The following is a 25,278-nucleotide window of genomic DNA, read 5'->3' as shown; positions in this document are numbered from 1 at the left end:
TTGTTTGGACATTTTTTGTAAATTTTCATTGATGTACCTTTCATAATTAATTGCTAAGCCGCATCAACGAATTTTACAATTGATTAAAGAGGGGTTTTATCGACAATTAGCCATTAAGAATCAAAAGTTCATAAGCCATATAAAAGATGCTGTGCTTAAGAAAGGTGAAAGCTTTTCTATCTAAAGCTTTATTAGTTTGTAGACTTCGCTTTGTAAACATAACTGAAGAGGGGGTCAAATAGGTATAAAAATAAAAAAAATAGACACAAATGGCACTGTTATCATGAATTAAAAAAAGAGTATCGCCGGAAATAGTTAAATCCAAATGCTATTGTGGTACACGCCATACTACTTACATCATGCCGTAGACATGACAACCCAGGTGATATGTGTCACTTTATTCTTAACAAATGATCATTAGTAGTCGGTCTCGTTAATAGGCACGGCACGATCTTCAAGGTCTTGATCCAAGGTCTCCAAGGTCTTGATCCGCATTGTGCAAACCGTGTTTTCGCGGTCGTTACAAGATTACATATGAGGTAAGCTGATTTATTATTCTTTTTTTTTACCTTTTTTCAAAGGCTCCTACAAAATTTTGATATGGTCTGGCTATTTTAAGCCTTCAATTCTTGCGCAAATTTCTAAAATGTGGAAAGCATGCTAAAATGCTTGCCCACAGAAAAAAGTTATGACTATATATATGACTTTGTACTCGCACTTTAGGAATATGCTTGCGTGTGATGATTGCCAAATATTATTTGTGTTTCTGTACTGTTTTTTTTTTAAATTCTTATTAAACCACTTTTTACCACCAGAAATTTTTTTCCCTGAGAGAAAATGAATCTAATTGACATTTCTATTTGTATGAATATATTTTTGGATTTTGTGGAAATAGTATTTATGCAAGAAATCAGTAGAGGGCATCGTTAATGGAAGCAACGATGGGAGTCTGTATTCATCAAATGCTCTTGGAACGGCGTTCGTGGAAATGGGATTTTAGTATATTTCATTAAAATACTATCATGGTTAAGGTTTTAAGTAGTTTAGCCGACACCTTAAGCTAGAAAATCATTACTTAGATTGTTCAAGAAGTCTGAGAGGAAGGGTCTAGGGGAAAGATGAAAGGGAATTGAGCAATTATACTTGGAATCCTTATAAATCTAGCAAAAATGTCTTCGTAATTATAAGACTTTTTTTATTCTAATTACGATTACTATATGCATTGGCAAACTTTCATAGCGGTATTTTGAGTTCTGTAGGTATCTTTGCCATCATATCCCAGTTCCAAACTTTACACGGGTGGTAGTTATCAGATCATGTGTTCTCGATAAGCCATAGGATGCAATTAAAACCCCATAACAATGCTACAGGAAGCACTTTTTTAAATTTTGAGAACAACTTCCTAAGATTTCCTCAGGCAAAAGAAACAGTTTATGTCGAGTCACGTTCCATAAAGATGTTCTTTCGATGCTTTTTCGCGCCTTTTTTTGAAGCAATGTACAAGGGCGGATCCATGGGGGTGGGTGGGGTCATGCACCCTGAAGAAGTCTTTTTAAAGACGAAAACTTGGCAGAGTCGAATTCCAGTTTTTGGTGTATTGTATTCATTGTTCTGGTACGAGATCACGACAGTTTGGGCTTTTTGATTCTATCCATCCCATTTTGATATATTCTGGAACATTTTCTGCATTATTATCCTTTTACACGTTTATTTTCAAGTTTTCATCATTGTGGCAAGGTACAGTAGATCAAATGTCATTTGTTATTTTGAGCTATGCTATTAACCTTCGTGGTCTACCCTGAAATGGCAGCAGAGAATATTAGAATTAGAACTAAATAAGTCGCTTATTCTATTTCCTATACGATTTAACATTATCGCGTAAATTGCATGAATGTTTAATCAAAATTGTCTTATAACAATAAAATAGCAATTTGCAAACTACTTTAATATTCTTGATATTATAAATTATCCTTGTTTCACTAATCTTTCCCATGTCGATAACCTAATCCGCTAAATACAACAAGACATGCAATGGACAAATGTGGTTTACATGTATTTATTTTAGTGCATTTTGGGCTAAAACTTGGATTGTGCAAAGCTGAAGCACCGCGGAATTAAGAAGAACACTCTGAGGATTACTACCAGTCATAATAAAAGCGACTGAAAGTGAAAGGAATAATTTTTTTCAAGTAACGCATTTTACAATTTGCGGTAGTTCGAGCTAATGATTTCGTGCCGTTAGTTATCATATAATCCGTTAAAAGAATAAGTTGTATCAATAATAATCAAATCTGGCGCCTTTTCAAGTTAAAAATTTAATTTACTATACTCAATCTACCCTAAAAAATGGTCTTCTATTCTTAGAAGTCTACATCGTTAGTGGAGGACAAACATCCGATTAATTAGGTTGTTATTTGTTTCTCGTCGCCTAGGTTCCCTATAAATGGGTTTTATTGTAAATAAGAAAGATGGCGAGTGAGCTATAGAGGCAACTGCATCGCCCTTAGCAAATCCCGACATTAACCATTGGCTTCACATTTTTCTCCCCACCCTCTCCTCCCTTAGCAAATCCCGACATTAACCATTAGCTTCACATCTTTCTCCCCACCCTCTCCTCCCTCAGCAAATCCTAAAATAGACTCTTAGCTTCACCTCCCATTCTTCCCACCCTCTCCTCTCTCAGCAAATCCCAAAATAGACTCTTAGCTTCACCTCCCATTCTCCCCACCCTCTCCTCTCTCAGCAAATCCCAAAATAGACTCTTAGCTTCACCTCCCTTTCTCCCCACCCTCTCCTCCCTCAGCAAATCCCAAAATAGACTCTTAGCTTCACCTCCCTTTCTCCCCACCCTCTCCTCTCTCAGCAAATCCCAAAATAGACTCTTAGCTTCACCTCCCATTCTCCCCACCCTCTCCTCCCTCAGCAAATCCCAAAATAGACTCTTAGCTTCCCCTCCCTTTCTCCCCACCCTCTCCTCTCTCAGCAAATCCCAAAATAGACTCTTAGCTTCACCTCCCTTTCTCCCCACCCTCTCCTCTCTCAGCAAATCCCAAAATAGACTCTTAGCTTCACCTCCCATTCTCCCCACCCTCTCCTCTCTCAGCAAATCCCAAAATAGACTCTTAGCTTCACCTCCCTTTCTCCCCACCCTCTCCTCCCTCAGCAAATCCCAAAATAGACTCTTAGCTTCACCTCCCTTTCTTCCCACCCTCTCCTCTCTCAGCAAATCCCAAAATAGACTCTTAGCTTCACCTCCCTTTCTCCCCACCCTCTCCTCTCTCAGCAAATCCCAAAATAGACTCTTAGCTTCACCTCCCATTCTCCCCACCCTCTCCTCCCTCAGCAAATCCCAAAATAGACTCTTAGCTTCACCTCCCTTTCTCCCCACCCTCTCCTCCCTTAGCAAATCCCAAAATAGACTCTTAGCTTCACCTCCCTTTCTCCCCACCCTCTCCTCTCTCAGCAAATCCAAAAATAGACTCTTAGCTTCACATCTTTCTCCCCACCCTCTCCTCTCTCAGCAAATCCCAAAATAGACTCTTAGCTTCACCTCCCTTTCTCCCCACCCTCTCCTCTCTCAGCAAATCCCAAAATAGACTCTTAGCTTCACCTCCCTTTCTCCCCACCCTCTCCTCTCTCAGCAAATCCCAAAATAGACTCTTAGCTTCACATCTTTCTCCCCACCCTCTCCTCTCTCAGCAAATCCCAAAATAGACTCTTAGCTTCACCTCCCTTTCTTCCCATCCTCTCCTCTCTCAGCAAATCCCAAAATAGACTCTTAGCTTCACCTCCCATTCTTCCCACCCTCTCCTCCCTCAGCAAATCCCAAAATAAACCCTTAGCTTCACCTCTCTTTCTCCCCACCCTCTCCTCTCTCAGCAAATCCCGACATTAACCATTAGCTTCACATCTTTCTCCCCACCCTCTCCTCCCTCAGCAAATCCTAAAATAGACTCTTAGCTTCACCTCCCATTCTTCCCACCCTCTCCTCCCTCAGCAAATCCCAAAATAGACCCTTAGCTTCACCTCTCTTTCTCCCCACCCTCTCCTCTCTCAGCAAATCCCGACATTAACCATTAGCTTCACATCTTTCTCCCCACCCTCTCCTCCCTCAGCAAATCCTAAAATAGACTCTTAGCTTCACCTCCCATTCTTCCCACCCTCTCCTCCCTCAGCAAATCCCAAAATAGACCCTTAGCTTCACCTCTCTTTCTCCCCACCCTCTCCTCTCTCAGCAAATCCCGACATTAACCATTAGCTTCACATCTTTCTCCCCACCCTCTCCTCCCTCAGCAAATCCTAAAATAGACTCTTAGCTTCACCTCCCATTCTTCCCACCCTCTCCTCCCTCAGCAAATCCCAAAATAGACCCTTAGCTTCACCTCCCATTCTTCCCACCCTCTCCTCTCTCAGCAAATCCAAAAATAGACTCTTAGCTTCACCTCCCTTTCTCCCCACCCTCTCCTCTCTCAGCAAATCCCAAAATAGACTCTTAGCTTCACCTCCCTTTCTCCCCACCCTCTCCTCTCTCAGCAAATCCCAAAATAGACTCTTAGCTTCACCTCCCTTTCTCCCCACCCTCTCCTCTCTCAGCAAATCCCAAAATAGACTCTTAGCTCCACCTCCCTTTCTCCCCACTCTCTCCTTCCTCAGCAAATCCCACCCTCTCCTCCCTTATCAATTCGTGGCATTTACCTTAAGCCTCATCCCGTTTTCAATATTTAGGACTATCAGCATCATGCTGGCATTCAATTGTCCGCACCCTGGAGGGAACTCCACAAGGTTTGGCACCCCCATGGAGCTCAGCTCAGCGCAGTTTGTAGGCATCGGGGTGTTCTACTTTGTCCTCGCTTTGCTGGCGATTACTGGAAATGCAGTCACCATCATCGCCTACTTGAAAGACCCTTTCAAGCAGCTGCGTAATTCAGCATCAAATCTACTTATTACAGCTTTGGCCAGCGTGGACCTTCTAAACGCCTTATTGTCCCTGCTGCCATCATCTGTTTTCTACATACTTTGCGCGTACCATGTGAACTTTCGAGACTTCCTCGCGAAGACGAACCCTTGTATGGAAGTAATGAAATCAACTTTGGAGCTAGCGTCATTGTTGTTGTTGGTTGCCATGACAACGGATCGCCATCGAGCCGTGACCGCACCGTTGACGTACAAGTATCATGTGACCATAACGCGCATGCGCAGAGCGTTGATTGTGATCACGTGCTACAGTGTCGTATTCGGACTGGCTATCGCCATGACCTGTCACGTGACACATTACGTCATCCACGGCGGTCACTTGGTCCTGTCGCTAGTTGTGCTGATGGTAATGAACACGAGAATGGTCCTCGCGGTGCGCAGGAGCAGGTCTTTGGTGTGTAGCTGCGCTGAGTCTAATGCTTGCAGGCTCGCATACCAACGTGAACGAAATATAACTATAGCAGTCTGCATTATCCTTGCGGTCTTCTTATTAACATTCTTCCCTGCTGTTTTACTGTCAACTGTCACGGTCATTTGTACGGCGGTAGAATGCTCGTTGAATCCCTCGGTCTTTTCGGTCTCCATGTTTATATCGATGACGTCTTATCACACGTCGTCCGTCACCAATCCAATCGTCTACAGCTGGAGACTGGAAAAGTACCGGCATGCTTTTCGGTATCTATTGATCAAGTGCGCATGCGCTAGGGTGGATGACATGAAAAACACTGACCAAGCTACAGCCAGCTCACTCATTCGAAAAAGTACCAAAACTACTACAGAGGTTTAGAAGGCTTTGGTACAATATAACAATATAGTTGATGTTCGCGGGCGTAAATATGTTTTGGGCCCGAAACATATTTACGCCCAAGAACATCAACTACATTACTATTATTATAACTTTGGCGAGCATTAAGCGCAAAAACAAAAATAAGATCGGAAAACGCGGATGACTTGCGTTATATTTATTCATTGAAAGCAAGAAATAAATACAGCTTCAATCAATCAATGGTTTATTCCACCCTTTTGCAGCCAAGGGCTGAATTACAGGCCCGTCAGCTGGACACAAATAATAATTAATACATTTGAAATTTAAATGACACAAAGTCGTTCATGCGGTTTGTCCTCGCCACAGTCGGGCGAATTGACTGGTGACCGGAGCGTAGGACACGACCGTAGGACATGACCTCTGGGGTTTGAATAATCCCCACAAGTGAACTGTCTTCCCTGCATGACTTAAAAAATCTGCGGCATGCGGTATGCTTCAATTCACTTTACAAACGTTGCTAAATATACACGTGTTTAAGGTTCTTTTTGTAAACGAAACAACTGTTTCAAAATATAGAAAGTTTAATGGGATGTCACTTGTAGGAATTAAAATTTATTGTGCAATTGGAAAAGTGACAATTTGGCATGACAGCCTGTGCAGAAGTATTTGTTTCGGTCGAGGATGAAAAACTTACATTCACTTCCCCGCCTGCCCTAGATAAACTGCCTTGTTTGCAATAACTACTGTTTTCCATCTCAATGGTTTCACTAGAAGCAAAAGGACGGCGTAAAATGCCTCCAAGATCCGAGGAGCTGATACTGTGAAAATCACATTCAACACTTCGCTTCGTGCACCACTCGGTGAACATTTTCATCGCCCAAGATTTTTTTTTTTTTAGTATTTTTGGGAACAGAATCTTCTGCCATTTTTTTATGCTCCTCCACGTCGAGCTGAGAAGATTCTGAATCGTGTCCAGCCATGTTATCCTGTGGCAAGCGACAAGCGGTTTGAATGAATTGCGGGAAATTCTGCTTCCTTCTGATTGGCTCGCTGGCTTTAATATATTAGAGCCCGCCAAAACGTTCATTAGAGCACGTGTAATACTCAACAATGCCCGCTAAAGTTATAATAATATACAATATCCCCCCCCCCCCATTATTTTTTCAGCAATCATAGCCTGACAGCATTATGTGTTGACATGGTTGGTAGGGTGCATATATTAGTCTCCGTTTTTTTTACCAATCTACAAAAAAATCCATAATTCCTTTTTGTTGTTATTTGTTTATAGAGGTGGTAGAAATATTATATACTAAAAATAGAAATATATTTATATAATATTTAGTATAAATCTACTCACATACTATCACGAACCCAGCAATTTGATTGTACTCACTATCTATTGAGAGTAGCCAAAAACCGGCGTTATTCACAAAAACAACATGAATTATTATTAAAATCGTCAGTTATTCGAAGTTAGTATGTGAGTAGATTTATACTAAAACAATTAGACTACTCGTTCTCGTTTTCTATGGGTCAAATAGTTAATACGCGCCTCGTTGACTATCTATTGACTCATAGAACACTCGAACTCGTAGTCTAATTGTAAAATAAAAATAATGATTTTTATGCTAATCAGGTGCGTATACGGGGTGGCACGCAGGATGCACCCCACCCCTCCCCCCTTGGCGGCCAAAAAGTGGGCCATTTTATGCTTTTTCCATACCAGGGGCTCATAAGTAGGGACAATCATCTGTATTATTTAATTGTCAAGGCGTTTCCTTAGTCCAGACCTGGGACTCTCTTTGCGCCCGACATTCTGGCTCGCGTGAAAGAGGGTCCAGTATTTATTGCACGCGCATGCGCGAACATGTACCAATCAGCGATCATCACGGCAAAAGTTGAAATACGAGCGCGCGCAATAACGGATGTGCCTAAGAAGGGTCGATTCCCGCTAGACCTTGTCGAGTGCAAAGCTCCGAAAATCGATCATCGCTAAGTTGAAAAGAATGTTTTGTACATGTGAAGGAATATCAGCGAACTGCTTGGGATTTGTTTTCTATAAAAACGCGATAAAATGTGATTGAAAATCAAATGACGCTATTGCCTAAAGCGCGCGCGTGAAAATAACGAAAAAGGAAAAGCTTTTCGATTGATGTATTTTCCAGACTCTAATTATCATCTGTCCTGTTCTCAGAAAAGATTGACAATCAAGTATTTACCCACGACCAAAATCAGCGTATCATTTCTGAAATAAACCCTCACTCGTCACCGTCGCAGTATCTCGAACTAAGCAACCAGGCCACGCCGCATATATTCGGTGTATTTTCGCGCATGCGCATGCAATAAATACCTCTTTCACGCGAGCCAGAATGTCGAGCGCAAAGAGAGTCCCAGGTCTGGACTAGGCGTTTCCTATTATCAGACTATTTTTAAGACGCGCGCGCACGATTGGGCGTTGACGTTGACGTTGGTCGCGCGCGCGAGAGACATGAGGCTGCACGCGCAAATTGGAAGAATTTGGGAAGAACATTTTTCATCCATCATCCGTTAGTTTTGTTTGTTTACAAAAGAATTGCGAGCTAGAGAATTCAAAGTGTAGTTAGTGTTGGATTCATATTAAAGAAAAGGGCAACGAAAAAAAGGAACCGAAGAGAGAACATAGTTTTTCGTCTGAGACTGCGCGTGCAGTTGAGCTCAGCCAAAAAGTCAACACAAAGGTCAAATCTGATCGGCTCATCCGCGCGTCTAAAAATAGCCTGATCCTAGGAAACGCCGTGACACCTATATAGTACCAGAATGTGGGGAAGTTGATTGCCCCTACTAATGAGCCCCTGATGATACCCCTCCCCTCCCCCTCTCGGAAATGCGCCTAGTATTATTCAGACTAAACTTAAGTGACAGCATTAAAAAAAAACGTTTAGAGTTGAGCTTTACATTGTTCATTGATTAATTATGATAGTAATTTTATTATTTAGACTTGTTAATATATTGATCCTGTAATTTGGTACTTTTATTAAAATTAACAAGCTTATTTACATCAGAATGGTGGTGCGAAACGCAACTGACGAAAACGCGCTTGAATAGCGCGCGCTATGAAGAAAAAATTTACATATCTCTGCGTGGGTTCCTACTACAAAAATGTCGTCACTATTAGGACCCCGCGGGTAGATAGACTTAAGCCGATAAGCCCATAAACCTTCCCTTTCCCTAAGTTGAGCCTCAGAGTTACACTTATCTATAAGTTGTACCGTTACATTACTAAGACCTATATAATTCTTCTGGTTTCACGATCCTGACAATTGGGCTTTTTGTATCTATAACAAATACTTGGTATCAAGAGAGAGCATAAGATAAGAGAGGGACACTTTGGTATTACCCGCGCGCCATATCGATTCCGAATTTGGCTATTTTTAGTAACCACCACCCCACCACTGCGCGTGAGGATTTGCTCCTTTTTTTTGTCCTACTCCCCCGCGGGTTGCGTGTTGTTGTTTTGCCAACTCGATAGGAATGAAAAGAGATCATGTAAAATAACTCGGAAGAAGAAAACAAGTCTAACTGAAGTAAGCAAGATTGGCAAATATACTCACAGAAAGCTAAATCCCTGAATAGTTTGACTGTTTTGTTTGTCTGAGCGGCGAAGTCAAGTGAAGAAGAAAGAAAAAAAACCGACGAGCGATAAAATGGCTGTGATACCGCGTTTGATTTAAATCCCGACTCCAGCTTGTATAATAACAACATCAACATAATAATATAATAATAATAACAACATCAAAGAAGTACAGTAATATCTCCCTCTTTATTTTCTCACTTTTACAAAAGCTCAGATACTTCAGCTTGCTGGCTTTGATCATTACAAAAATGCATCCCTCGCTACAAGGATAGTTTATGAAATGTATTTTACTTTGATTCTTTCACAATTCACAAAAAAATCACAAAAATCAATATCCTATCTAATGTCTAACTTACAGATTTCGTTTGACCATTAGGAAGATCATGAATGTTGATAAACCACGAAGAAGCAGCAAGTTAGAGCGAAAACGGTGTTTAAAGCACGAGGTTTTCCGCTATTGGTTTTGAATAGTCTCGTTTTCGAAATTTTGCAATCCTCGAAGTACTACATCCCCTTAATAAACCGCAACTGCCCGTATCCTTAATGCTAGAATGAATTTTTCGATAGTATTTGTTCAAATAGGGTGTTTTTTTTCGGTTTTAAGTCACAAAACAGCGGCAAACAAAAAGATGTAAATGCCAAAGCGCGGGGGTTAGGTGAGTAAAAATGCTCACGCGCAGTGGTGGGGTGGTGGTTACTAAAAATAGCCAGATTCGGAATCGACATGGCGCGCGGGTAATACCAAAGTGTCCCTCTCTTATCTTATGCTCTCTTGTTGGTAATACGCTGGCTCCGCCTTTAGGTAGGGTATATTATTTATCATTTCGTGCGCTTTTAACAGATAAATGAAGGTCCTTGATGTTCTCCCGTTTGCTTCAGAGCAGTGCTGTGAGGCTTTTTTCACTTTCTCCCGTTGTTTCTAAACATGGCAATGTTCTTCAGGTTTTGTTTGTGAGCCACGGCAAGAACAGAGTTCGGTGCCTTGGATCTATTTACCCAGTCCGCAATTACAGCATTAACTGTCCGGTGAAAAGGCTTCCGTTTCGCAAAACACTTATCCATCGCTTCCTGCATGTATGTATCGCAACTCGATTGCATTTCCCAAGTCGAGAACAACATAGATGACCCAAACACGTCCAATTCTAACAGTCCACTGTTCTTGAACTTTTCGCAGTTCTTCTCCGTATTGGGGACAACCTCACTGCAGTCTTTTCCCCACACTAGAATTTCTGGCCACGTTATCTTCACTTGTGCCTCAGCAACAACAATCCAGCGATTGTTATGAAACTCCGCGGGATCCTCGTGTTCAAGGAGCTTTTCGCTCATGAAGACAAACACTCGTTGATTAGACTCTATAGCCGATCTAAGCGTTGGCCATTTATAATTCTTCCCGAACTCTGCGTTTGTGGTGAGCGATTTTTTGTGTAGAGTGGCCTGTGTTGGCTTCCAGTTGAAATCTTTCAGCGTTTTCAAAATGTCTTCATAAATATTTTTTCTGTTCTTAGATTCCTCTACATCCCTGCCAAATTTGATGACGATGACCTCGTTTCGATGCTCGGGCTTCTCCATCCAGTTGCGTATCTGGTTCAGCAGCTGTCTCACGGGGCCGGCAAACGCTGCCCCTGCCGGGCCCATATGACATGTCCACGCCCCCTCTTTCCACCAATCACCGTTTCCCTTCCCGACATAACATGTGTCAATGTCAAAGTACCTGATTCCGTAGTCAAGTTGGTGGGTGAAATTCCACTGTTGATTTCGAAAAAAATGCGACCCCGCGAGTCCCCCGCCCCAGTGGTATAAATGCCCGTTAAACCCTGATCCGGAGTTATGAGTGCCGGGAAGGGTCACTTGGTCAAGTCTTAGATCGCATAGCTCTGCCATGCCGTTGCACACAAGAGGCTTCGCCGACTGCGCACGTCCCGTCGAGAAGGCGATGGAAGCAAAAGCCAGACAAAAGAGCAAAATCACCATGTTGCTTTCACCTCGTTTCGTCTCTTTGGGAGAATGAAAAGGTATTTATATCAGACGAACTCACGACCCGTTTGACCCTTACGTTCTGCGCTAGCGATCCTTTGTGACCCTTACAAAGACATCCTGAGATCCCGGGTCAAGGGTTACTACTTGACCGACCTGCAATAACAACCAATTAAATACTTAGAAAGTTGGCAACATTCTTTATCACGTTAACAATTTTGAAGGAAAAACCAAAAAACTGAGCATTGACATCATTCAGTGCGACGAGCGCTACCGTGGCTACCTTGACAGGAAAAACTAGCCAATAAGGATGTGAGCAACGCACTGTCTAAAGCCCCGTGCAAACTGCGCCAGCACCTGCCAGCATTGCTGGCGAATTCTTGCTCAACTGACCACAAGACAAAGGAAATGTCAACAAGTGCATTTCCCATTTTGACATTTCCCTTGTCCTATAGTTAGTCAAGCGAAATTCGCCAACAATGCTGGCAGGTGCTGGCGCAGTTTGCACGGGGCTTAAGGTACTTCCCTTGAAATAGTTCTACAACCCAGAATTTTTTAAAACTTGGCATAAACAATAATAAAGTTAAGGGCTTTCAAAAAATGTAATTAAAAATGGAGGTACCGACCTCGTTTTCACAACAGAGGGGCGTAGAGTTGACGCGTTTTTACTGATTGCGCAAGGAAAAATCCCAACTCTTAGTTTTCAAATAGAGTGCCTATAGTCTTAAAATTAAGTTCTGTCAGAAAATTAAGTTCTGTTTGTCAAGCTGCCAAAATCCGATCTCCTAAACAATAACCCGTAGTAGCTAATGTTCAAAACAAAACACATTTTAAGAAATTGCACTAAAAGACATTGTTTTCGCCACTATTCATACTGTAAAAAGCGCCATTTTGAAGTATTTTTACGGCTTTTAAGAGAAATAACAAAACTTCTACAACCCAACTTTTTCCTTATTTCAGTATATCATTTTCCGTATATATTTAACTATTTTAGCAAATAAAAAATGGGGGTAACCGACTTCGTTTTTCTGTCAAAGCGATTTTAATTAAAAAACGCGCGCCTTTTGCTGTACAACTGTGGCGCGCGCGCACTTAATACCGGAAAATTCGAACAAACAGCGCGCGCCACTATGCGCACAAGGGGTGCGCAGTGCAATTCAAGGGAATTACCTTAAGTGGGATGAGCTAGCTTATCACCCTCGTGGCAAAAAAACCCGCTACGATGGTATCAGAGTTTGTCAGAACCTTGTTTGAAAGAGGCGGGAAGTATATCAAGCAAACTCATGACCCATTTGACCCTTGCATTCTGCGCTAGCGATTCATTGTGACCCTTACAAAGAGAGTCTGAGATCCCGGGTCAAGCGTTACTACTTGACCGACCTGCTGTAACAACCAATTAAATAATGCTTAGAAAATAGGCGACATTGCGAGAACACAATTTTGGACTAAATGAAAAACATTAATTTAATAAATTTTCTTAAATGAATATTTATTTACAAGGTGGAGCGCGCAATCGGGGCTAATTTAAAAGGAAGAAAGAAAATAAAAACAAAAGGATTCGGGAAATGTACTATCTTATGACAGAAAGTCTACTATGCAACTACGGGACACGTCTAAACCCTTTGTTATTCGTGTCTATCAAGGGATTGTGATTCTTGACAGCGGATTGGTGAGCGCTTTTAAAAACTCTACCACACGTACTCTATTTGATTGCATTCTACGTCTCGAAAAGAATCAAGTCACGCGTGCCTTGTCACACGTTTGCGATGCGACCACGATCTGAATTCAACAGACCCAAAAGGCATTTCCTTTCGGTCCTTTTCATTCATTCATTCAAAATTTTGCAAGCAGAAACGCTGTTTTTCTGTGTATTTTTTTTATTTGCCGAGGTGTTATATAAGGTGTAGAGGTGTTATTAAAACAAGTTGTAAGGCTGGTTCACTTAGGGATAGTCTTGGTGCGTCATTCACATCAAAAATCAAATCATGTTATTACAGCGCATGCTAGCGCAGACTGACGTGACCGATACCGCTTGTACGACAGGCAGACTGACGTGACCGGTATCGCTTGCACGACAGATGGACTGACGTGACCGATATCGCTTGCACGACAGGCAGACTAACGATATCGCTTGTACGACAGGCAGACTGACGTGACCGATATCGCTTGTACGAGTCTTGGTGCGTCATTTACATCAAAAATCAAATCATGTTATTACAGCGTGAAGCAGGTGATGCTAGCGCAGACTGACGTGACCGATATCGCTTGTACGACAGATGCACTGACGTGATCGATATCGCTTGCACGACAGGCAGACTAACGATATCACTAAAAAGACAGGCAGACTAACGATATCGCTTGTACGACAGGCAGACTAACGATATCGCTTGTACGACAGGCAGACTAACGATTTCGCTTGTACGACAGGCAGACTGACGTGAATGATATCGCTTGCACGACAGATGGACTGACGTGACCGATATCGCTTGTACGACAGGCAGACTGACGATATCGATTGCACGACTACTTGCTTGTAAGGCTTGGTATAGCTTAGTCTTTGTATTTTTCTCTTCCCTTAAGAAAGATACCAATATTCGGTACAGAAAATATTTTTTTTCACTCTTTGGCTACCGGTAAAGGATATATACTTTTGTCACGATCAATGTTCTTCCTGTTCTACATTTGTTAGTCTATTTTCCGGTACTCTCATTTCTCCCTCATCTCCAGCTTCCGGTATTTTCAGGTCTTCATTGAACATTTCCGATAAAACATCACTTCTGGTATTATTTTTTGTCTTCCGGTATGGTATATTTTCAGATCGTCACTCCTTGTCTTCCGGTATTGTAGAACATCCAGTATTTTCCGATGTAGTATAACATCTGGTATTTACTTGTCGTCTTCCGGTGTTGTATAGTATCCGAGTTTCACTCGACGTCTCACGGCATAGTATAATATCGGTATGGTATATCATCTGGTATTCACTCCTCGCCTTTCGGCAAAGTATAACATCGGTATGGTATAACTTCCAGTTTTCATTTCTTACCTTCCGGTATATATAACTTCAGGTCGTTACTCCTCGTCTTTCGGCAGGGTATAACATCCGGTTTTCATTTCTTGTCTTGCGGTTTGTATAACTCCAGTTCTTTACTCCACGTCTTCCGGTATATCATAACATCCGGTCTTCTCTTCTTTTTCCAGTATATCATAACATCCGGTCCTCTCTTCTTCTTCCGGTTTTCCATAACATCCGGTCCTCCCTTCTCTTTCCGGTTTATTATAACATCCGGTCCTTTCTTCGACTTCCGGTACAGTATAACATCCGGTCTTCAGTCCTCGTCTTCAGTGAGGCCGCACTGTCGGGTAAACTCGTTCCCATGTTCGTGCAGCCATTTGTTGGCAACTAAAAAAAACAGAAAACATGATGTCAAGACAGGGAAAACAAACCAGAAGAACTTTAACATGATGTCAAGACAGGAAAAACAAACAAGAAGAACTTTAACATGATGTCAAGACAGGGAAAACAAACCAGAAGAACTTCAACATGATGTCAAGACAGGGAAAACAAACCAGAAGAACTTCAACATGATGTCAAGAAAGGGAAAACAAACCAGAAGAACTTAAACATGATGTCAAGTCAGGGAAAACAAACAAGAAGAACTTCAACATGATGTCAAGACAGGGAAAACAAACCAGAAGAACTTCAACATGATGTCAAGAAAGGGAAAACAAACCAGAAGAACTTCAAAAAAGTGTCAAGACAGGGAAAACAAACCATAAAAATTATACATGGTATCAAGACAGGGCGGCTTGAATTACAAGTAGTATATAATAAATAATTAATATATATTCATTTTATCATTTTACAATCGTATTACGTATCATTACTTGTTCAAAGAAGCAAACTCGTTCTTTCCAGAGTGCATTGTACTACTGTTCTTCACGCTAGGTTAATTCCTTATTAGGACAATACATACCGTGGGAACTCGCCTTTTCCCAGAATTTTTTTAACCCAGGACACGGAAAAAGAGGGCGTGTGGGGATTGTTACGATCACGTGAACACGTGACCTTTCTGGGTGGCAAATTCAAAACAAAATAATCAAACAAAAAAATAAGAAACTACTGTCCCCGTCACACCAAAGAACGACGAAATAATCTTTAAATGGAATTTAACCCTTTGTGAAAAAAAGAATGCTGGCTTTTTTCGTAAGCGCTGAATACGTTGCTCTTTGTTGCTGCAATTTTGCCGCTAAAAGCGCTAGTTTGCCACCCAGTCACGTGATTTCTTAGCGCAAGTCCGCTATTGCAGGGATTCTTGTTTACTAATGCATCATTTCCACGCAATCGCCCAGGCTCGATTGACCATTCAGATAAAAATGATAGCGATAATGCATTTGGGCATATCCGCCTTCGAATGTCTCTTTGACTTTTGCTATAGGAGGAAATATGGCCACAAAGGTAGTGCATCATGGGAATCATGGGAGCGTGAATTGTCCCTTTTAAAGATATTCTGTATTCTGGAGAATGTGATGTGCGTGCGCATGCAGCCTACCCCATTTATTCCCGATAAGGACGGGACATCCCGCGTGTAATGAGTCCCAGTCTCCCTCGCCAGACTTTTTCAGGTTGTACCAAAATACAGCGCCTCCCTGGTACAAAAAGCACAGGGAACCAATTAAAACAAACACACCAAAGACAAATCGGTGCCCGGGCTCCCTGTGGTTTAATCTCATTTCCAGAACTTCCCGGCACCAACATTGAACATGACTGTGAAAATGTAAAGTCTATCGTGAAGGTTTTGAGAAATGATATTTCTAAAGGAACCTTTGCGCTGACTGTCATTCTATGGCTCTCCTAAGAACGAAAACTAAAGGGCCTTTTTCGTTCGGCCGCGCAAAGCACGCTTTTTTAAGGTTGAGACCTATGGAAGCGCCCGCAAAGGCCGCTAGGTCTCCGAGCATGCGCAAAAGGTAACTACAGCTGACTACAGTTTCTTGCTTGTACCTTGAAAGGATTTGTTTTGACCCCAGTCTTGATGAACACGGTAGACCCTCCAGCCTCGACCTCGGACAGCTAAAAACAAACACGATATGAAATAGCATTTGTCGGTCTATTCGAAGTTTCTGCGCAAAGGGTTGTCGGACCGTTTTTTTGTAGCCTTTTTCGCAAGCACTCTATGCAAAAAATAGGTTCTGAGCGAAAATACGCTTTGAGTGGGTATTGGGTTTCATATAGTTCGGGTTCTCTGGGACTCGCTCCACAGTAACCCCGAGAGAGTGATTTAATCCGTTTTCTTTCGTTTGAACGACGGAGGCCTGTGGAGGCGGATAGTTTTGCTGTACAAGACAAAAAAAAGCTGGCTTTTTTTCTTTTTAACGATCACCCGTTCTTGGGATAGCGGCATTTAACTCTGAAAGTGTTATCCGTGAATAGGCCATTATGGCTACAAGTTGCGCGCGCATTACAATAGAACCTAGCTCAACTACCAGAATGGAGCGCGCGTTTTTATGAGCTTGTACCAAACAAAGCGCGCGGGGCGTGACGGTAGTTGAGGTAGGTTTCCATGTCAAGTGAGCTCATGCTTATAGCTTGAATGGCCCATTTGCATTTGAGACTTACATAAAACATAAAAGTGGCGATGCGATTTCCTTGTCCTAAGCTTGCGATTGGTGAGTTCTCCATGTCCTGTTGAAGATAAACACTAGGTGATGACGTAGCTAAGGCGTGATACAATTGCTAGCGGAACAAGACGAACTGCTCGAGACTTGATGTCTTACCAAAGAGTGGTCGAAATGCGGTTCGTAGTGGCCACCAACTCCATAGTTGTTCACCTGAGACGAAATGTCATGAACATATACTCATGCGTTTTGCTTCTTATTTGTTTGTTAGCCTGCCTGCCTGTTTGTTTCCATAGTTACTTGTTTGTTTTCCTGCCTGCTTGCCTGCCTGCCTACGTTACTATCTGGCTTGCCTGTCTGTTTGTTTGTTGCATAATTCCTTGCCTGCTTTATTTTTTTGTTTTCCTGCCTGCCTGCTTGCCTTCCTACGTACTATCTTCCTTGCTTGTCTGTCTGTGATGAGCCAAGTCTACCGTTTAGTTTGTGGCCGTTTTGTTTTTACCTGCAAACATTCCCCAGTGTTTGTATTCAGCCCGGTTATGAAACCCACTCGTCTGTTGATGCGCCTTACAATGTCTCCATCACTGTCAGATAGCCACGCGCTGTACATGATGGGAAGGGGCATTAGTATGTAGGTCACGTCACAACACCACATTAGTGGCACTGATCATGTGCAATTTGGGCACCCCGGGGAGGGTGGGATGGGGGTTCTTCAGGGTAAAAATAATAGGATAAGTTGTCATAAGTTAGAAATAGAGGCTGGACGGTATTCCAGACCATACCGCAGCCCGGAGGAAAGACTCTGCCGGCAATGCGACCTCAACGAAACAGAAGATGAGTGGCACTTCATACTGAGGTGTCAAATTTTTGATAGCCTTAGGAAAGAAATGCTTGATGTTCTGGCAAAAGACAAAATTAGATTCCACAACAAGAAACAGCTTTTTCGTCTTCTCTTAAACCCGCCAAAAAAGGTACAAAAGGCTGTTGCAAAGCACATTTTTCTTTGTTGTGTATAAGGAAAGGAAATAAGGAAATATAATAAGGGAAGGGAAATATAAATTTACTAGTTGAAACAACCTATGTAACAAAAGTTATGTAATAAAAGTTAAATCATCTAGGAATGCTCGCCAAGAAATTCAATAAAAAAGCCCTAAAAATACCTGCACTCTAAAAATTGCTACCCTAATACCCCAGAAGCCCTAAAAAATACCCCAGAAGCCCTAAAAATTACCCCAGAAGCCCTAAAAAATACCCCAGAAGCCCTAAAAAATACCCCCCTAAAAATACCCCAGAAGCCCTAAAAAATACCAGTTCTAAGTGAAAAGCCTAAATTTTTTTGTCGGATATCCCCTAAAAAGTACCTGAGGCCCGATTCTGACATATCCCTATCAGCTCGACATGGGAAGAACCCCCTCCCCCTTCCTCCGGGATGGGCATCCTTGAATCAAATAACTTGGCGTGGACTACCCTAGTTACACGTGCATGTTTACGTGGAGAAGTTGACGCCACATCTGATTCAAGGTTATAGTTTGTTACCTACATTTGACTGATCCTGTAATCAACATCCTCAATTTCTCCCGTCTCAAGATTATTTACGCGTGCACGCCGAAGCTGAAAAAAAAAAAATAAGATAATACTTTTTTGGCCACGCAGCATTTCTAGCTTTTTTTTAATGTAGCCATTATAAACCGCTTATACAGTATAAACCATTTTCTAAGCGCTTTATATATTTAAAATCCTATTACGTATATCTATCATGAATGTTCCATCTTTGAACTGAGGGACACAGGCTTCTAGTAAGTCCGCATACGTTTGACAAGTCAAATTCAGAGCCTAGAAACAGAAGGTTACTCTCCATGTCTCAATCCGTTCCAGCAGAAACTAAATAAATTATTGAAAATATCACGGGACGTTAAAAGGTTAACCCCGAGGGATTCTCCACGTGCATTTGTATCTTAATTTCACCAGGTCTTTTCACACAAGTCATCCAGTCCTCGCCCGTCGGCCTAGAAACTTAATTTTTTCGCCCATCTGGGCGGTTAAACAATACGCACCGTATTTCTCTTCTCTTTACCTTTTGCCTTTTTCTCAATGTTTTTCTCAATGTAGCAAAAACAGAATTCTTATTAATAGGATCCCACCACAAGCTAAGAACCCTTCCTTGCAAACCTTCTATTTCTATTGATAACAAGGAACTAAAACAAGTTCAGCAAAGTAGGGTTCTTGGTGTGGAAATTGACGAACACCTAAATTGGGATCAGCACATTGATTCTCTTGCTAAAAAAGTCAGTTCTGGTATAGGAGCCATGAAACGAATTTCTGAATTTGCAAATCAAAATACATTAGTCTCTATTTATAATGCAATCATCCAACCACACCTTAACTACTGTAGCGAGGTGTGGGATACTCTTGGGCAATGTAACATAATCCGTCTTCAAAAATTGCAAAATAGGGCGGCAAGGGTGATCACAAACAGGTCAAATGACACCCCTGCCACAGACCCTCTAGCTGAATTGGGCTGGCAAAATTTAGAGACCCAGCGAGCAAAGACAAAAGCCAAACAAATGTTTAAAGTTTTGCATGATATGGCTCCAAACTGTCTCACGGACCTTTTCAGCTTAAAGAAAAATATTACAAATTACAATCTCAGAGGCTCCTCCACCTCGCTACAGCTGCCACTCCCAAAAACTGAATTCATGAAAAAAAGTTTCAGCTATGATGGAGCTAAATTATGGAATTCCCTCCCAGAGGCTAGTCGAGATTGTACAAGTTTATCATCATTTGTCAGAGAATTAGAGGCTCACACTTTTATCTAAACAAATAATTAGTTTAGCGTATTTATAGTATTATATATCCACATAGATCAAGTTTTTTTTTTCTTTCGTTATTTATTTAAATACTTTTACTTATAGTTATATTTCTAATTATTATAGATATATATATATTTTTTTTTCCACACGCCCCTTGTGGAAATCAGCTGTTGTTGACGGGGCAAGCGTGTCTTAAATAAAGTCTATCTACTGCCATGACACGACAGGAGCGGATACTTTTCATAACCTAGATTTCCCTGCCGTAGCAGGCCTCGAAATATTGGAGGGGGGGGGGGGGGGAGGGGACACAATACAAAAGCATTAAGAATATATATATATATATATTCTGGTCATTTCCATATGCTTTTTGAAAATACTGAGGAGGGGCGGGGGGGGGGGGGGGGGGGGGAGGACGGTAATCCCCATATCAAGAAAAAATTGTCGTTTTTACCAAAAATTGTCGTTTTTACCAAAAATTGCCGTTTTTATCAAACACGGTCACTTCCATATAATGGTACTAATATATTCCTTATTTGGAAAACAAGCATAATTCTTGTCATTTTTAAGGTTAAATGATATAACTAGAAAGACTACATGTAAGCTGTAGAAAAGCTAGATGGTCTGCGTAGGCGTGGTGTAGACAAGGTATGAATGAACACAAGGTTGAAAAGGTATGTTAAACGCCTCTGAAACAAAGTGGTTGCGCTGACGTTTCGAGCGTTAGCCCTTCGTCGGAGCAAAAGAAACTGAATAGGCCTTTTCAGTCTATGAAAAGAAACTAAGATTCCTCGGTACCAGACCCCCAAAACGACAACGGTTTCTTCATATGCTGACATGACACAGTAGGGTTGTGGCGAAAATGAGTTATTTTTAAAGATTCGCCATTAGTCTGAGTCTCACCCGAGGCCTTGCCAGTTTCAGCATCTGCTCAATCTCCATCTCGCTCAGGACATTGTGGAACAGCGTGATCTGCGGATTAACACTCACAATCTCCATAGCAACAGGCTTGAGTTTAAGTCCCGGATGCTTATTCAGGTAACTACAGGTGAGTTGCTTGTTTGAACTAGGTAGCCTGGTCTGGCTGTTTGGCCGACAAAGTCTGGTATATTCGGCCATTTCTTCACGTGACAACTCGTCGTCACCGTCATCTTCGATCCTATTGGCTGTATTGGGTGGTGAGGTCACGTTAAGGTGAGGTTGCTTAGCAATAAGATGTTTTAATTTCCGGATGTTGGATTGGAGTTCCGTGTCGTTAGGATCTAGAAAAATAAAATGAAAGTTTATCACAATATACATTGCATATACGATGTAGATTATCAACATACGAAATTATTAAAAGTTTCCATATGGGGAAAGCCTAAAAAGGTACGGTTTAAGTCTCCCTTTTGTTTCTTTTTCTTCTAAAGCCATCCTTCCCCCCTCCCCTCAACCCTAAAAAGGGTATTTTTAAGTACACTATTATGGTTCTCTCGGGTCCTTTTCCTGGGTGATCCCTGACCCGACAGCTTTTACTGTGAACATCCCAACTCACCGTTAACCAGCATCTCGCGGTAGAACCTAAGCGATCTCGCCAAGTCGCCAATCTACAATTTAGAAAACGGTGTCGTAATGTATCGTAATACAGTATAAAATCACAACGTAAAGAAATTCTGTCAGCCGCCATATATAAAATATATGATTTTTTATAAGATTATAAGATTTTGTCATTTAATTTAGCCATTTAGTGAGCAAACCATAAGATTTTTATTTTAGCTGGTTACTTTGAGATTTCTTCACATAATTTGTCTTCCAATAAATAAATAAATATTTAAATATAATAACAAAGGAGTGGCAAGGGCTCTTAAATATGGCAACACTGGGACAACTAAACACTGTTATTGAATTTTACTGTAAACATGTGGAGCTTTTTCTGATGTGCACTCTAAAGGGGTTCTTTTTGGAGCGGGCTTTTAAAACTTAGCCTTGTTTTTCGGGGTCTCATTGTTAACTATACAAACGGAAGCTACATTTTTATCGATTTAATTGATGCCTGAGTGAGCTGTGTGAGACTCTTTTAATACCTTGTATTCAAGGAAGGCTAAGTGATTCAATACATCGTTTCTGGAAACAACCACGTGGCCTGTGAGATTTTGCAAAGACTCACTGGTACCCATCATTCTTAGCGTGTTTTCCATCCACGCCTTTGCTTGAATGATGTTGCCATCCTCGTAAGCTTTGCGTCCGATCTGGTAGCTGTCAATGCCGCTGAGTCGAGCATGCGCATTGCGCTGTCCGGGAATCACTCCAGATGAGATGGACTGGGAACTAATATTGTACACCTTTTGCAATCGTAACATGGCCGCCCGCGTTCCATCGAAGTCAGCGTCTGACGGAAAAGATGCGTGGTAATTTCGAATTTCTTGGATAAATTCTGGGAAGAAACAAATAAAACAAACATTTAACCATTTCGAGATATGTGGCGTATAAGCTGTTGTTTGATAGCTAGCTATGGTTTTATTATACAGGGAAACCTCCTCTTTAATAAATGATTTATCCACGGACTTCATATCAAACAAATTCACATATAGTTGATTGATGCCCATATTTAGAAAAGCTAAAGGTTTCCCGCTCCTGGATCTCCAGAAAACATGGTGAAAAATGCTGATTTCTGTCAATTTTAGACTCGCGGCCGAAATTTGTTAGAAAAACTTGATCGCTTGGTCAAATCTTTTTCCCACTGATCTTGAAAAGCCCTTAGACCCAGGCCTCCAAGAGGTCGGCCGAGTGGGGAATGAAGGTCACGCAAATATTGATATGGAAAGAAAGGAAGTGCCTGGAGGAAGAAAACCTGTTACCTCTAACATTATACAAGCGATTTCTTTCTGATAGTTCAACCACAACACAAGTGGAGAAGGGGGGGGGGGGGGGGGGGGGGGTGAACGCGCGCACCCCTTGCCCGGCAAAAAATGGTTCGTTGTTATTGAAGATCGTCAAATAGTACCCCCCCCCTCCCCGTGAACAAGTTCTAGGTAAGCATCCTCACTGTTTGAGCTATAAAAACGAGTGCTTTTATCAAATCTCGGGTTGAACTGAGCGCTAAGCAGAAAGGCTTTTGATCCCGATATCCTTGCCATCGCTGTCGTTCCTGAATCAATCATGCTAGAACGATAATAACATTTCGTTCTGTTGGTGTCACCTTGGAATATTCCTTTCTTTTCGTGAGAGGCGGCCTTTGGAAGTTAACAGTGTGGCAAGAGGAACTCCCCACCGAGCCCGCATGCAATAACAATGAGCTGTATTTGGCTGGGAAGATAGATAAGCCGGTGTCAGACGGAAAGGGGAGTGCAAGGTTTATACAACCTTCCGCTGTGCTTGTGTGACCCCTTAGCTCATGATTGATACGCACTTAGTTCTGTGTAAGCACATTAGTCTGCATTTTTCACAGAACGGCAGCTTGTTAAAATAAGCGCAAAAGGTACGCAGTTAAGATGGCAAATCACGCTGCTATAGCTACCACTCAATTCCGAGTCACACAAAGTATCCATTTTAAGCGGCTAATTCAAGCGATAAACCAAGTTTTTTCAATGAAATATCGTCAATAACGTATCAGACTTTATTCGTAGATAGCAATTTTAAAGCTACCTTGCGGATAAAAAAAACCGTTGTATTCCATTGATAAACAACAACAAAGGAGTGGTTGACCGACATTCCTTAAGGGATACGAGCTTTATTATCAGTAGCGTATATTTATGTTGCAAATGCAGTCTCGTGGGCAACGCTAAAGACCTATGATCCATAAATATATATTAAAAGAACACAGAACGATCCACAGAACCTGAAGATTTGTTAAGAAACATTAATTTTTTGTTTGAGTTGTTGTTTTAAGGAGGGCGGAGTTGTCGTTTACTTTACTTGATCAGCACAATAAATCGATTAATAAAATATACATAAAGAAATCGCCGTCGGCTCTTAGGTGCCAAATTTTGGTAGGAATAGTGGAATAAAGTTTGAAATAAATCAATAATAACTCGATTTTCCAGCGTCTTCCGACGTGTTTTCGTATCATGTATTTAGCCTTATTTGTCTCAAAACAATAAGAAGCTTTTCGTCGTTAATTCCCCCTAAAAGCGTGCCAAGTTTTGAGAAGATCTTAGCGTGGGATGGTTTTAAAATCTACTTCACTTACAGATGTTTGAACATATGCCAATATTTTGCGATATCGCTAAAATATCTTAAAATCCAACTGTTACCGCAATTCGACACAGAGCTGAAAACACAACGATTGATGGATAATATGATCGAAAATCATCACTGTGCCATATACCCTTTTGACCTTCAAGTACATCAGGGTTGATAACACATAAAACAAATCCAGTCCCCGCGGCGTAAATAAATACATGCAATCTGCCAAGATAAAATCTAATTATGAACAATATGATTTGATTTAGAACTAATTGATGATATAGATAATGGCGATTGTGAATAATATACCATGCATAAAGTTACCTGATTTGTGAGGGTTAAACCTTACAAGTTTTTCTACTGTACTCCACTCTGAACTGACTCGATTTATCACTCTGAAAACATCTAAAGGATGATAGACCTCGTCATCTCTTTCTCTCTTCTTCAATTCTTCCTTCTTTGCCGCATAAATCCCTTTGAGATCCTCCAGGCGCTTCCTCTCTTGCATTATATACAAATCAAGTGTTTCATGCAAATTTTTCTCCACTGTTGAAAGTCTTTGAAGCTGATCCATTGATGTGAAAATTTCCGCCGTGATAGTAGACAAAAGCATCAAAGCAATCAGCAAAAATCGCCACAAATTTGCCATTTCAAGCTTTACATCAGCATTCAGCAAGAATTGCCACAAGCTTCTTTCCTAGGGGTGATCACACTACCTTTCCTATCGCATGTAACGAAGTGAGTATCTAAAACCCGTGCCTAAGCACTTGACCTGTGTTCACAGGTATCCAACTGGCATTCCGCTCGGGAAGGAAGTGGGTATGCTCTCATAAAGAAATGTGCTCCGGTTAGTAGTAGGTTTTCACAAGGCGGGCAGACAGTTTAATAATCCAATTAGTTTAATTAGATTCGTCGCGCGTGTGTAATTAGCTTTTGACTGATTGTTTTTCTGAGAGCTTTGCGTGGAATAGATCGGGAGTCTTGATAAGGGGACACTTCTTTACCTCTGACAGGCGCGTACCCAGGAATAGCAAAGGGGGGGGGGGGGGGGGGGATGCGCAGTAATTGTTATCATATGGAAAAGGCATAGATTCCTTAATAAGGGATGGCCCACTTTTTTGCCGCCAAGGGAAAGGGGGTGCGCGCGCACCCTGCGCATCCCCCTGTGTACGCGCCCGCTCCGATGCATGTGAGGGCATCTTTTGACAATACCTTTGAATAAGCCATAGAACTGTTTGAATAACAGAGTTCCTGTAAGCCGCCATTTTGTCATACTAGCAAAATAGCAGGTGCAAAAGAAAAAAAGGATTGGACTGGATTGGATTTGCTAAATGAAGTATAAAGCTTTATTTCATTATTTTGTA

At 41.6% G+C, this 25,278-nt stretch overlaps 3 protein-coding genes across 5 annotated transcripts; 1 reads left to right on the top strand and 2 right to left on the bottom strand.

Annotated features, from left to right (window-relative positions):
* The first annotated feature begins 421 nt into the window (after positions 1-421).
* Positions 422-7,808, top strand: LOC5507714 (adenosine receptor A1). Its single transcript, XM_001628302.3, has 2 exons — positions 422-539; positions 4,726-7,808. The coding sequence occupies exons 1-2, from the start codon at positions 535-537 to the stop codon at positions 5,759-5,761; spliced, it is 1,041 nt and encodes a 346-aa protein (XP_001628352.2). The 5' UTR covers positions 422-534; the 3' UTR covers positions 5,762-7,808.
* A 2,320-nt stretch (positions 7,809-10,128) lies between these two features.
* Positions 10,129-11,600, bottom strand: LOC5507701. Its single transcript, XM_001628277.3, has one exon. It carries the CDS (start codon positions 11,322-11,324, stop codon positions 10,254-10,256), a length of 1,071 nt encoding a protein of 356 aa, XP_001628327.1. The 5' UTR covers positions 11,325-11,600; the 3' UTR covers positions 10,129-10,253.
* A 1,586-nt stretch (positions 11,601-13,186) lies between these two features.
* LOC5507700 (prolyl 4-hydroxylase subunit alpha-1) lies at positions 13,187-24,824 on the bottom strand. Of its 3 annotated transcripts, none has more exons than XM_032376441.2 (11): positions 24,239-24,815; positions 21,814-22,163; positions 21,285-21,336; positions 20,654-21,012; positions 18,484-18,554; positions 17,446-17,545; positions 17,103-17,156; positions 16,945-17,010; positions 16,330-16,398; positions 15,878-15,974; positions 13,187-14,727 (listed from the first exon to the last, which is right to left on the bottom strand). In XM_032376441.2, the coding sequence occupies exons 1-11, from the start codon at positions 24,561-24,563 to the stop codon at positions 14,654-14,656; spliced, it is 1,617 nt and encodes a 538-aa protein (XP_032232332.2). In that variant the 5' UTR covers positions 24,564-24,815; the 3' UTR covers positions 13,187-14,653. The 3 variants fall into 3 exon arrangements, with proteins under 3 accessions (XP_032232332.2, XP_032232333.2, XP_048590203.1); XM_032376442.2 differs by lacking the exon at positions 24,239-24,815 and adding an exon at positions 22,929-23,056; XM_048734246.1 differs by lacking the exon at positions 15,878-15,974 and having other exon boundaries at positions 24,239-24,824.
* Positions 24,825-25,278: the final 454 nt, after the last annotated feature.

The sequence above is a fragment of the Nematostella vectensis genome, chromosome 11, assembly GCF_932526225.1.
Source record: "Nematostella vectensis chromosome 11, jaNemVect1.1, whole genome shotgun sequence".
NCBI lineage: Eukaryota > Metazoa > Cnidaria > Anthozoa > Actiniaria > Edwardsiidae > Nematostella > Nematostella vectensis.
This window is presented reverse-complemented; position numbering and strand designations above follow the sequence as displayed.